This window comes from Trichechus manatus, unplaced genomic scaffold (assembly GCF_000243295.1).
Source record: "Trichechus manatus latirostris isolate Lorelei unplaced genomic scaffold, TriManLat1.0 scaffold00009, whole genome shotgun sequence".
Taxonomy (NCBI): Eukaryota; Metazoa; Chordata; class Mammalia; order Sirenia; family Trichechidae; genus Trichechus; species Trichechus manatus.
In genome coordinates, this window is record NW_004443945.1 from 24398489 (window position 1) to 24411877 (window position 13389).

At 39.7% G+C, this 13389-nt stretch overlaps 1 protein-coding gene across 1 annotated transcript in view; it reads left to right on the forward strand.

Moving 5' to 3' along the window:
• The window catches only part of CDH17 (cadherin 17), a 72797-nt gene extending 63735 nt beyond the window's left edge, over window positions 1-9062 (forward strand). The window contains exons 15-18 of the mRNA XM_012559728.2: window positions 2617-2856; window positions 6319-6435; window positions 6571-6684; window positions 8682-9062. Coding sequence (XP_012415182.1) covers window positions 2617-2856; window positions 6319-6435; window positions 6571-6684; window positions 8682-8782 — 572 coding nt within the window. The 3' untranslated portion in view covers window positions 8783-9062. The remainder of the gene's footprint in view (window positions 1-2616; window positions 2857-6318; window positions 6436-6570; window positions 6685-8681) is intronic.
• Window positions 9063-13389: the final 4327 nt, after the last annotated feature.

Below are 13389 nucleotides of genomic sequence, written 5' to 3' on the forward strand. Positions count from 1 at the left end.
AGGAGGTCTTGGGTGGACCTGGCTATCTGTGTTTTGGTAGAATGGGGTGAATTTTTGAGAAGAAAGAATATTATATATATAAGCCAAGGATGTTTGAACAATCCCCATGTAATCTTTGCATCTTGTTCAATTCAGTTGTGGTGATATATATGGCCTACTGGTTCCAAATATACAGTTCTAGGGAATTTTCAATATTAAAAACAAACAAAAAACCTCACAGAAATATCATACTTATCAGTGATAAGGCAGGAATGTAAAACATTGAGATTCTTTGCATTTAAGTGGAATTGAGTCAACTTAGGATGGAAGTTCTGTTGATCTTATGCTGATCAGAGGTTCTAAATAGCTGGTAAATATATCTGCTTGGTTCACAGAAAAAAGAGAGAATTGGATGAATTATTACTAGATAAGTACAGTTTTAGACCCCAAAACAAGCTCAAAAGGTGAATCCCAGGGTTGGGAGCTGGAATAAGGAACAGAGAAAGAATCCTAAAAATGATTTCTGCGTATAAAAAGATTAAGTAACACGGAAGTGTTGTGGTCAAGTTAAACCAAAGAAGGTAGAAAGTAAAACCATGTGCCAAATTTGGAACAACGGTGGGAGAGCCGAGTGGGCCTTGCTTTGGGCTGGGCTCTCTTTCTCCCTTGTTTGCTTCAAGTTAAGCATACTCCACTTCAATGTTGTATACGTTTAATTCTTGATTTAAAAGCTCCCGATTAATCAGCAGGAAGTTTCTGGCTGAGCCTTTGCACTGTTCTCTCCCCTACAACATACCACGGGGATCAATATTTCACTCTGTTTTTTAAAATTTTTTATTGGGCTTTAGGAGAAATTTTGTAGAGAAAATTAGTTTACTGTTTGATAATTTGTACATAAAGTGTTCCATGACATGGACTGCATTCCCCACAATGTGTCACTACTCTTCCCATTCCCACCCTGGGTTCCCCATTTCCTTTCATTCAGATTTTTTACCCCTTCCTGCCTTCTCATCTTTGTTTTGGGACAAATTCAACACTTCATCTTGAATGCCTTTGTAAGAGCCTCTCACATTTTAGAAGTTTCATGAATCAAAACCAGGCTCCAAAACCCTGCCTCACCTCCAGTTCTTGGTATTGAAATGATACAAATAGGTGAAATAGTTTGAGGAACACAAGTGGTTTTATACTCCTTTTGTTAAGTGTAGTCAGGAGATGACAATTGAGAAGAAAAGCCAGAAAGCAGGGTTTAGTAGAATAGAAGCAGGTTGGCGTCAGACGTTGTAGAAATGGTATCTGAGATTGACATCATGGGGAAAATGGTAACAGCCAATGTCTCTGCTGCAGTTACAGCCATGTTCTAAGCACTGAGGGTAATAACTTATTTACCTATTCCTCACACAACTCTGTGAAGACAACATTAATACTGACCACATTTTACAGATGAGAAAACCAAGGCACTCAGAAATTAAGCTGCCTGAGATCACACAGCTACCAAGTGGTCAGGCTGCCGAATCCAAGTTCTTCACTACTTCTTGTTGTTGTTAGCTGCTGTCATATAGGCCCTGGACTCATGGCAACCTCGTGCACAACAGAACAAAATGCTTTCTGGTCATGCACCATTGCTACGACCAGTTTCCGATGGGACCATTGTGATCCATAGGGTTTTCTTTGGCTGATTTTCTGAAGCAAATAGCCAGACCTTTCTTCCGAGTCCATGTTAGTCTGGAAGCTCTGCTGAAACCTGTTCAGTATCATAACAACATGCAAGCCTTCTCTGACAGACGGGTGGTGGCTGTGCATGAGGTTCATTGGCTGGGAACTGAACCTGAGTCTTCCACATGGAAGGTGAGAATTCTGCCACTGAACCACCAATGCCCCCCTCTATGCCACTGCGCCAGAATAATTAACCTTTGTGCAGCCTTTACTGTTTTCTGAGAACATTCACCTACAAGTTCAATTCTTACAAAAAGGATGTGTTATACAGATGAAGAGATAAGGCTTAGGAAGTTGACTAACGTGCCTAAGGCAGTGTTGAGGAGCAACTGGGGCTATGGTCTCTAGAGTTACTTCCTGGACTGGAAACTTCTCTACCACTTATGAGCTGCGTGTCCTTGAGCAAGTCACATAACTTCTCTGAACCTCAGTTTTCTCATCTGTAAGTATATATCAGAGATATTTTGAAGTAATACATGTAATATATGAGCACAGCCTTTGGCACATAAATCTTAGTTATTATTATCATTAAGGTGTTTTAAGCAGTAATGAAACCAGATCTTTTGATTTCAAAAGTGTGTGTTCTTTCTACCGCCTCAATATTCCTAGCTATTTGAATTATAATTTTTTTTCCTAAGAAAGAAAAATATCCTTTCTTATTAAAAAGGAGTCCTTGGGTGGTGCAAATGGTTAACACATTCAGGTGCTAACCAAAAGGATAGAGGTTCGTGTCCACCCAGAGGTGCCTTGGAAGAAAGGCCTGGTGATCTACTGAAAATCAGCCACTGAAAACCCTATGGAGCAGTTCTACTCTGCACACGTGGGGTTGCCATGAGTCGGAGTCAACTCAACAGCAACTGGTTTCATTTTATTAAAAAGAAAAAGGAGAGCATTGCTAAGAGTTTCAATCATCCCGTTTTTCAGGTGGCTCCTCCTTGGCATCCACGGCGAGTTTCCACCTGACCCTAATGGATGTGAATGACAACGCCCCCCGGCTAGCCAAGGACTACACAGGCGTCTTCTTCTGCCATCCTCTCAAAGCACCTGAAAGTTTCATTTTCGAAGCCACTGATGATGATCAGCAGTCATTTCGAGGCCCACAGTTTACATTTGCCCTTCGCAGTGAGAGTCTACAAAAGGACTGGGAAGTTTCCAAAATCAATGGTGAGTTGTCAAAACGTACGTTGAGATTAACACTGATGGATGATGGAATTAGCTTTCATTTCCTCGGTGGGCTTGCAATACTGAGCACAGAACTTCTGTCTACGTTCTAGGAAGGAAGCTTATGTTGTTGAAATCTGCTAGGGGAAGCTCTCCAGAGGGAAGAATGCCTTGGGCTTTGGAGGGAGGAAAGAGGGTTCCCACACAGCATCCCCCTGAGTGTAGATGGAGAGCTGGACAATCTGAGCAGCATTTGCAAATTTTCCAATGAGAAACAGATGTCATAATAATTTTTAAAAACAGCTTTAGTGAAATATAATTAATACACAGTAAACTGCCAATGTTTAAAGTGTGCTTTATAAGAGTTAATATATGTATACCCCACTGAAGCCATCACCACCATCAAGATAATATTTCCATCACCCCCAAATGTTTTTTCATGCCCTACTGGAATCCCTCCTTCCCACCTCTCCCTGCCCATCCTCCAGGCAACCTCCTACCTGCTTTCTGTGATTATAGGTAAGTTTACATTTTCAAGAATTTTATCTAAATGGAACAATACAGTATATTACTCTTTTTATGTCTGGCTTCTTTCACTTAGAGTAATTATTTTGAGATTTATCCATGTTGTGGTGTGTGCTTCATCCCTTTTTATTGCTGAGTAGTATTCCGTTGTATGACTATATCACACTTTGTTTATCCATTCACCTCTTAATGGTCGTTTAGATTGTTTCCAATTTTTGGCTATTACAAATAAAGCTAATACGAACATTTGTGAAGAAGTATTTTGTAGGGATGTATGCTTTCATTTTTCTTGGTTAAATACCTAGGAGTGGGCTGACTAGGTTATGTGGTAGGTGTATGGCTGAGTTTTTAAGAGAATATCAAACGATTTTCAAAGTGTTGGTAACATTTTACATACGCGCCAGTGTATGAGAATTCCAGTTGCTCAACATTGTCTCCAACACTTGCTATACTCAGTTGTTGTAATTTTAGCCATGCTAGCAGGACTAAAAGGACCAAAAGGTCAGCAGTTCGAATCCACCAACTACTTTTTGAAAACCCTATGGGGTAGTTCTACTCAGTCCTATAGGGTTGCTTTGAGTTGGAATCGACTTGACAGCAATAGGGTTTTTGTTTTTATTTAGCAGGAGTATAGTATCTCATTATGGTATTAATTTATGTTTGCCTAATACTACTGGTGTTGAGCATCTTTTCATGTGCTGATTTGCCACCCCTATATCTTCACTGGCTTAATGTCTGGTCAAATATTGTGCTCGTTTTAAAAATTACATTGTTTGACTCCTACAGTTGAGTTGTAAGTGTTCTTTACATATTCTAGATGCAAGTGCTTTGTCAGATATATGTTCTGCAAATATTTTCTCCCAGGCCGTGGCTTGCATTTTCATTTTTGTAACAGTGTCTTTTGGAGAGAAAAATTTTAAATTTTTGATGAAGTCTGATTTATTGATTTTTTTCCTGTATAATTTGTGATTTTTTTGGTATGATGTTTACGAAATTTTTGCCAAACCCAAGGTCACTAAAACATTCTTCTATTTTTTTCTAGAAGCTTTATAATTTTATCTTTTACATTTTGTTCTATGTTTCATTTAAACTTAATTTTTACATATAATGAAAAATTATCCTTTCACATTGCATTGTCTTGGTAACTTTGTCAAAAATCAAGTCACCTTATATATGTGAGTCTATTTGTGGACTTCCTTTTCTGTTCATCGGTCTATTTGTCTATCTTCATACCAAATCCACACTATCTTGATTACTGTAGCTTTCTAATAATGCTTAAAATCAGGTAGTATAATTTTTCCAATTTTATTTTATTTTTCAAATTATTATGTCCTTGTCTACTATTTATATCATATGTGTCATTTCTGGGGTGGTTTTGATTGATATTTCTTCTCATTATGGGTCATGTTTTCCTGCTTTCTTGTGTATCTAGAAATATTTTGTTAGATATTTGGCACTGTGAATTTTACCTTTTTGGACACTGAATATTTTTGATTCCCATAAACATTCTTGAGCTTTGTTCTGAAACATAGTTAAGTTACTTGGAAATAGTTTCATCTTTTTACACATTGCTTTAAAGTTTTGTTAGACATGACCAGGGCAGCATTTAATCTATGACTAATTTTGATGGATTGACACCATGGCTGCAACAATGGGCTTAAGCGGAACAACGATTGTGAGTCTGGTGCAGGACCAGGCAGTGTTTCGGGCTGTGGTGCATAGGGTCGCTATGAGTCGGAACTGACTTGACAGCACCTAACAACAACAACGTTTCCAATCTTTTGAGGCAAAACCCTTCTGTGTACTCTACCTGATGCCCCGTAAGTCATCACATTTTCCACTCTGACTTGTAGGAACAGGAACTATTCCTGACCCTTTGTGAGCTCCGAGGATTGCTCCCTCTTACCCTTTCAGGTTCTTTCCCCAGACTTGGGTAGTATCCTCATATATATGCTGTGATCGGTTTTCAGCTGAAGACTTCAGGGGACCCTCTGCAGATCTCCACAGCTCTCTTTATGCAGTTCTCTTTGTTCTGATATTCTTCTCTGTGAACTCTAGCTTCTTTGACCTCGCCCTACTCCAGTTCCCTCTCCTCAACTCAAGGAAATCACTGGGCTCTGCCTGGGGCCCCCTGAGACCTCGACACTCTCTTTAGGCCATAAGCTGGGGACATTGTAGGACTGACTTCATTTATTTATCTTTTCTCGTTGTCTGATGTCCAATGTCTTTATAAAAACATGATTTCCTACATTTTGTATTATTTTTAAGTTGTTTCAGTTGGGATGGTAAAACTCATTCCTGTTACTCCGCCTTGTCTAGGTGTGGAAGTGTGGGCCGTAATAATTTTTAAGTATAAAAACATCTCCCCAAATGCTGGAAGAAAAATCTAGGCAGATACATGAACAGGGGAAGCTATAAGAAGAATGAGTTACGAGACCAAAACCGTCTTTAGAAATTTGATCCTTCATGTTAGTTTTTACTCTTAATTTTCTGCAAGAGAAGGAAAAAATACTAAATACCCTGAAAATCAGGTAGAATATCATTCATCCCCTTATTTCAGGACTTGAAGGGATTCTGAGACCTACAGATGTTATAGCTTATCCAATGTTACATAGCTAACAAGTGACAGATTTGAAACTCAGGATCAGATCTATAGATCCTCCGTTAGGTAGTCTCTAATAACCATGTTGTGTATATTTCCTGTTTCATTTCTATACAGCAACCATGAATTGACGACTTACAGGATGCTTTAGCTCTTTTTTTTAACATTATGAGAAAGTACAAGTACAGTGATGGCACTTCGGATGCCTTAACTCCATAGCATACCTAACCAATTCCCAGTCAACCTTCGTATATGATGAAAAGACGAGTTTTATTCCTGGTGATCCAGGGGTCTAAAGTTCTGCTTTTACGTCATTCATTTTTTTCTTGTTCTGACAGGCACTCATGCCAGACTCTCCAGCAGGCACACAGACTTTGAAGAGAAAGTTTACAATATCTCAGTCCTCATCAGTGATGTGGGTCAGCCACCCATGCAAGGGGCTGTCTCTTTATCAAGTAGGTATTTTATTGCAGGCAACTCAGGATGGTGTCTGTCACCATGGGTAGTTCGAGGGAATTCTTTTTTTGATGTAGAATTATGCAAATATTCACTTAAAAAAGTGTACTACCAAATACTCTTCTGCTTTCCAGTTACTTTTTGCTCATGTGTGGAAGGAAGGTGTTTCCGGCCAGTAGGTCGCCTACGTGGGAGGCCCACTGTGGGCATGGCAGTTGGTACAATCCTGACCACCCTATTGGTCATGGGTGAGTATAATTTCTCAGGTTCAATTATTCCTTTCCTGGGCCTCAGAAACATAAGCTTACCTCAGGGCCTGTTTTCCTGGGCTGGTCTGTATGGCAAATGGCAATCTAAGCAATAGCCAAGGATATAGATCACCAGTGAACCCTATCAAATGTTCCTGATTGGGAGATACTGCTTTAGTACCACCCTCTACCCATCATCACCTTATTGGTTAGTTGGGAAATACAACATAAGACGCTTTAAAGCATAAATTGTTATATGTTATACCCACTTGCCAAGTTTTCATGATGAAGGAGAAGGAAAGGCAGTATCTGTTCCTTTGCTATGTGTCAGGCATGGTGCTTGATATTGGGGATACAGTGATGGGCAAGATGTACACAGATCCTATACTCAGAGTTAAATATTCTAGTCTGTCGTTGTTTAAATAGGTGGAAGTTAGCCTTATAGTGGAGATACCTACATACCTGAAATGTTGTAGAGTTTCCCTTAGTATGTTTTCATAGCTGTGAACCCTGATTCTTTATTGCCCTAGACTAACTCCATTACATCACAGCCCTGACTCTGCCGTGGCCTCCGGCTTGGAAAGACAGCAGAGTCGTCTGTTCTAGCTGTTTCATTTTTTGTGAACAGCTCAGTGTCTACTACAGTAATTACTCTCTTTTTACTGTTGTCCTCAACACAAGTTAAAGACTGGATATAGATACTTCATCAATTCGTGTGCCCCCAAGTGAAGGGTTTGGGATACACAGGAACAGAACTAAAGGGTGTTACCCAGTTTCATGTCTTTTCTCTTTTAAAAAATCTGTGTGGTTTTTCTAAATAGCCTTGATTGTTCTCTCAGCATCTGGTCTTTTCTCCTACCATCCATTCTATAACATTAAACTCTGATTCATGGTTCTAACAGGGATCTCATTTCTGTATTCCTGTCAGTCCAAACTCCCTATTACGACATGGAAGGCCCTTCACGGCATGGCCTGTACCCATCTAAATGTGTGTGGTGAGCATCATGTCTGCCTGAGAACTACTGCCTGGTTCTGTCAAGGAATATATGACCTCTGTACCATTTCTTACCCAATTTGCTTTCCTACTTTGAAAGAATTTTTAAGTTTATACACCAAATAGCATTTTTTAACACAGCCATTTAACTCCATAATTTTACCACGAGTTAAAAGTTGTAAGAGTTTGAGGATATACGGAATTAGAAGTACTGAGATCTTACAGTTTCATATCCTTACTCTTTTAAAATGAGAGTTGGGGTTGTTACAAGATTCTTGACATGTCTCTGAGTTTCTAGTTTTTTCTGTCATGATTCCTCTTTTAATACCAGGTTAATTTTTTAAAAATAACTCCCTTTTTCATATTGGTCTCTGATTTATAGTATACATTTAGTGCTAATAAACACAATCTAATTTTGTAGGAGTTCAGAAATGGGAGAAACCAGAAATGTTAGGTAGTCGACTCAAGGTCTCTCAACAATATAGGCTGGAGTCATGGAGAAAGTACAAAAGAAAATGTGATACTTGGTGTGGACCCAAGGAAAGTAGGCTTTAGGTAGGCGAACAGTTCACCTACACCTGGTTGTTCTGATTAGACTGTTTCTTCTAGGGAAGAGGAAGAAGAACTGGAATCTATATTTATTGAGTGCATACAAAGTTCAGGAACTCTGTCAGATGCTTACGTACTTATTTTATTTAGTCCTTAGAGTAGGCAGGGCATTAGGTCATATATTCCTTGATAGAGAACCAGTGACAGTCACCAGGTCAGGCATGATTTGGAGCTTGGTAGATACTTACTAAAAAAAGATAAGTGATAAGCTTGCTTGTCTGAGAAGGCAAATGCCTGGGGTTCCTTATTCACCAGGGCAATGAAACTTCGTTGAATCACAAACAAGAATGAAGTTACATGAGTCATTTTTTCCTACCATGATACTACTTTATAAATGAATCTGACAGTACATTTTTAAGATTCCATCTATTTGACCATGAATTTTCTCTTTTAGGTATAATTTTAGCAGTTGTGTTTATCCGCATGAAGATGAATAAAGGCAAGGCTAATACTGAGAATGCTCAGCCATCTGAAGTCAGACCTCTGAGCAACTGAATTTGAAAAGGAATGAAAACTTTACTTTTCATCCAACATGTGTATAATTTTTTACAGATATTCCCCCTTGGCCTCTAATATTTTACTACTCTTAGATATTTCATGTGCTGTACATGTTAGAGACATTTTCCATCTTCCCATGACATTTTTCCCCTCTGCAAGAGTCTTAGCTACTTATACCAAAACAAAAATGTATCTGTTTTTCCCCCTTAGGGAAAGATGGGCTGATTAAATATTCGGTACATTTTTTCTTCATAAGGAGCTTTGTTTATTAGTTATCCACCACAGAACTTTCCGCATCCCATTTATGCTTTTTCCAATTCTATCTTTTGTCCCACTTATTGATGTCTCGCTTGGTACTTCATTAATTTAAAAACATTTGTCAGGGGAAAAGAAGAAAGTAGGGTTCTCAGAGAAAAATTAACCAGCAGCCTTCTCCCTTAGGGTGAACAAAAACTCTTCTGTGTTGTTATTAGTCCTCTTTTACCATGTCACTCTTTCACTGAGGTTTTTTTTTTTTTAACTTGGGAATGACACAGATCTACAGAAGGTATTCAAACAAGCTGCTGTGTTTTCCCAGAGGCCAGCCCCATTTTATAAACCTTGGTACAGAAACCCAAAAACTGACCAGGTTTACTCACTACTTACCATGCTATGCATGTTTTCTTTATGTGTATATTAGTCAAGTTTTGGTTATTACCTATTTAATGGGTGGAGAAAAATAAGGATGCATGAAACAAGTAGGGACAAAAATCAAGAATAAATATTGGTTGCGGTTGTTTTTGTTTCTCTGATCTCTTTGGCTCTGGTTCCTAGTTCTTTTTTTATTTGTTGAGAGGAAGGACTGGCTAAAAATGGTTATCTATTATATGTCAAAATTGCCTCCCATGTATAATTTGCCCAAGAAGAGGAGTCTAAAATAAAATAAAAATTCACTGTTGATATGACTGTGAATTGAGGTGTTCAAGGAAGATATACTTGGAATTTTAAATTTTTAAGTAAGAGAACCTTGGAGATTCGGAAGCATTTCTAGGCTGGAGCTGTTATCTGGCTCCTGATTTGAGCCTTGGAAGCATTCAACATTACACAACCTCCCAGAAGTTTCAGCCATGAAAAAGAGCTCATATGTTTAAAGATGCCTACAATGACTGCTGAAGTAGACCATGGGTTTTGATTTCCATGAATAACCCTCTTTGTAGGGGTCTATTATATATATTTTTTAATTTGTTATTTTTTTTATTGTACTTCAGGTGAAACTTTACAGAACAAATAGTTTCTCATGAAACAGTAGTACACATACTATTCTATGACATTGATTAACAACCCCATGACATGTCAACCCTCTCCCTTCTCGACCTTTATTTTTTTTGTGTGTGTGAAAATATACATAGCCAAACACCATTTCAAAAACTTCTACATGCACAGTTCAGTGACATCGACTATGCTCTTCCAACTGTGCTGCTATTCTCACTTTAGATGAAGGTGTACAGAAAAAAACAGTTTCTCATTAAACATTTAGTACACATGTTGCCCAATGATAATGGTTAACAATCTCACAACACATCAACACTATACTTACTCAACCTTGGGTTCCCTATCATCAGCTTTCCTGTCCCCTTCTGCCTTCTAGTCCTTGTCCCTGGACTGCTGTGCCTCATTAGTCCCATTTGGTTTTGTGGGGCTGCCCAATCCCCGGCTACAGGGTGAACCTCTGAAGTGACTTCACCACTGAGCTAAAAGGGTGTCTGGGGGCCATACTCTTGGGGTTTCTCCAGTCTCCTTTAGGCCAGTAAATCTGATCATTTTTTTGTGAGTTAGAATTTTGTTCTACATCCTTCTCCAGTTCTGTCCAGAACCCTCTGTTGTGATCCCAGTCAGAGCAGTCAGTGGTGGTAGCCGGGCACCACCTAGCTGTACTGGACTCAGTCTTGTGGAGGCCTTGGTAGCCGTGGTCCATTAGTCCTTTGGACTAATCTTTTCCTTGTATCCTGTTCTCTTCACTCTCCCTTGCTCCCGAAGGGATGAGACGAGTGGAGTATCTTAGATGGCTGCTCACAAGCTTTTAAGGGGGTCTATTATGTTTTTAAAGACATAAATGTAAAACAAAATATCCAAACTCTATATTTAAGACCCCAGTATAGTTTTCTTAAGGAGCCCTAGTGGCACCGTGGTTAAGTGCTCCGCTGCTAACCAAAAGGTCGGTGGTTTGAACCCACCAACCTCTCTACAGGAGAAAGATATGGCAGTCTGCTTCCATAAAGATTACAGCCTTGGAAACCCTATGGGGCAGTTCTGCTCTGTCCTATAGGATCACTATGAGCTGGAATCAACTTGATGGCAACAGGTTTGGTTTTGGTTATACTATCTTTTTTCTGTGTAGTACTATACTGTGCCTCAAACTAGTCTACCTGTCCTTTCACATGGGGCTCATTGGGAGCCTTGTAATGTTGAAGGTTCTCTCCTGCCTCACCTCACGTGGAGAAGCGAAACAATTATATACACCCTCTCCTCACTTATCGACATGGTTAGTTTCCAAAGACCAGGTCGTTATGCAAAATCGGAGTTAAGTAAAAATGGAGGATGACCACATTCAGATCACAAAATGGAGGATGACTACATCATTGCATAACTACCAAATTACATCATTTACGTAACTGTAAAGCCACTGAGAATCATAGCTTAGCCAAGTTGGCACATAACCTTAACCATCATAGCCAGCATTATTCTTGCTTTGCACCTCGGAGTTCATTACTGCCACATGTATGTACGTCATCAATGTGCAAAATTGTCAGATAGTAGATTTGTTACTGTTGTTGTAAATGGGAAATGTTGGATAATGAGACAGTTGATAAGTGAGGAGAAAAACCCATAGCCATCAAGTCGAATCCTACTCATAGCAACCCTATAGAATAGAGTGGAACTCCCATAGGGTTTCCAAGGAGTGCCTGGTGGATTTGAACTGCCAACGTTCTGGTTAGCTGCCGTAGCTCTTAACTACTATGCCACCAGGGTTTCCATGTGAGGAGGAGGTTTTATATATATATATATGTATGTATACATATCTATGTGTGTATATAAAACAAATTTACTTCACAAATTATATCCCAGGCTGCAGAATAGTTCAACTTTCTCAGCAGCTTATATAGATATTTCACTTGTGTGTTTTTAATCAAGGAGTGACTTTGATGTGATATTTAGGTCACTTAAAATTGCTTGTCCTGCTTATTTACAGGAAATCATATCATTGACCCTGAAACACTGAGGCAGTCCCCAGGCAGGCCTACTAAGGTGGATTCAGGGGTTCTCTCCTACCTGAACTCAATGTTACCTCTGAGGACCACTGTTGTCACCTGGTCACATGGAACTATCTTATCCAAAATTGTTCATTGGTAGTCATACTGCTCTTGAGTTTCTTTTCCCTGTGGGCCCTCTCCTTCACCCCACTCATCCTCCCATGACCAGATCCTACCCATTCTTGAAGTCCCAGTTTAAATACCAGTGCATCTGGGAAGTGTTCTCTGATTTCCTGCAGGGGACCGGACCACAGCATCATCTAAACTTCCTCACTGTGGTGAGAAAAAACTGTTTACCTAGTTAGGATCTACTCCTTCTTCTTTGGGTAAGTACAGCTTGATTTCCTACTAGTGAACATCCCCCCCAGCTCCATTCTACATAGTTTGGGTAAGACAATCCCCTGTTTTTCCCAATCCCCCCAGCTCTAGAGATGGTCACTTCATCTCAGTGAGACTCACTTCTAGAATTTTAGTTGAAACCCTTAGAAAAGAGCTCTCTCTACAGGGAATTTGCTAAACTAGTAGGAAGTAAGCTCAAAGCAGTCCGACACCACGAGAGGTAAGCCTGCCTGAGAATGAGGAAAACAGAGACTCGAGATGGTAGGAGAAAATTTCCAAGATCTTGAGTATCTGGATCCAGCTGTTTGAAGGCAAACTCGCCCTAGACTTTTCCATCCTGTGCCCCAATATGTTCCTTTTTCTTCAAGCTCATTGGATTTCTGCCCCTTGCAACCAAACACGTGGATATTTGTACCTTCCTTACGGCCCCTTTTATGTTCTACTATTAGAGGCATTTGATATCCTCTACTAGTCTTGGACTTCTCAGAAGACAGGAATCCCTTTCAATGCTACCGTGGCTCATAGTGACTCCTCCATAATTTGTTGCTGAAGAGTAAATGAAATAGTCGATTAATTTTGACCGTGTACACACTTTAAGGGCCGCCTATTTGACAAAATCTGAACTAAAAGAAATGGTGTAACTCTGATCCTTTTTGTTCATTTTTGTTCATTACATTTAAACTCCCATCTCACCACACCCCTTTTGCCTGCACACAAGCCCTAATGCTCCATTCAAGCTTCCTGGGTCTCAGAGCTGGCTGTAATGCTAAAGGAGCAATTACAGTGCCCTCAAGAACTTCTGGATGGTTAAAAAATAGCTATGAGACCTACGAGACTTGAGAGTGTCGGGGAAAGGTGGAAGCTTTTGTGAGAAGCTCTGTAGAAAGTCTCATGGGCTTCTGGGAAGCAGTAAATCAAGACTGGAGATCTTAGGGTGATGGGTATAGATAACTCACAGGCAGGAAGCTGAGATTG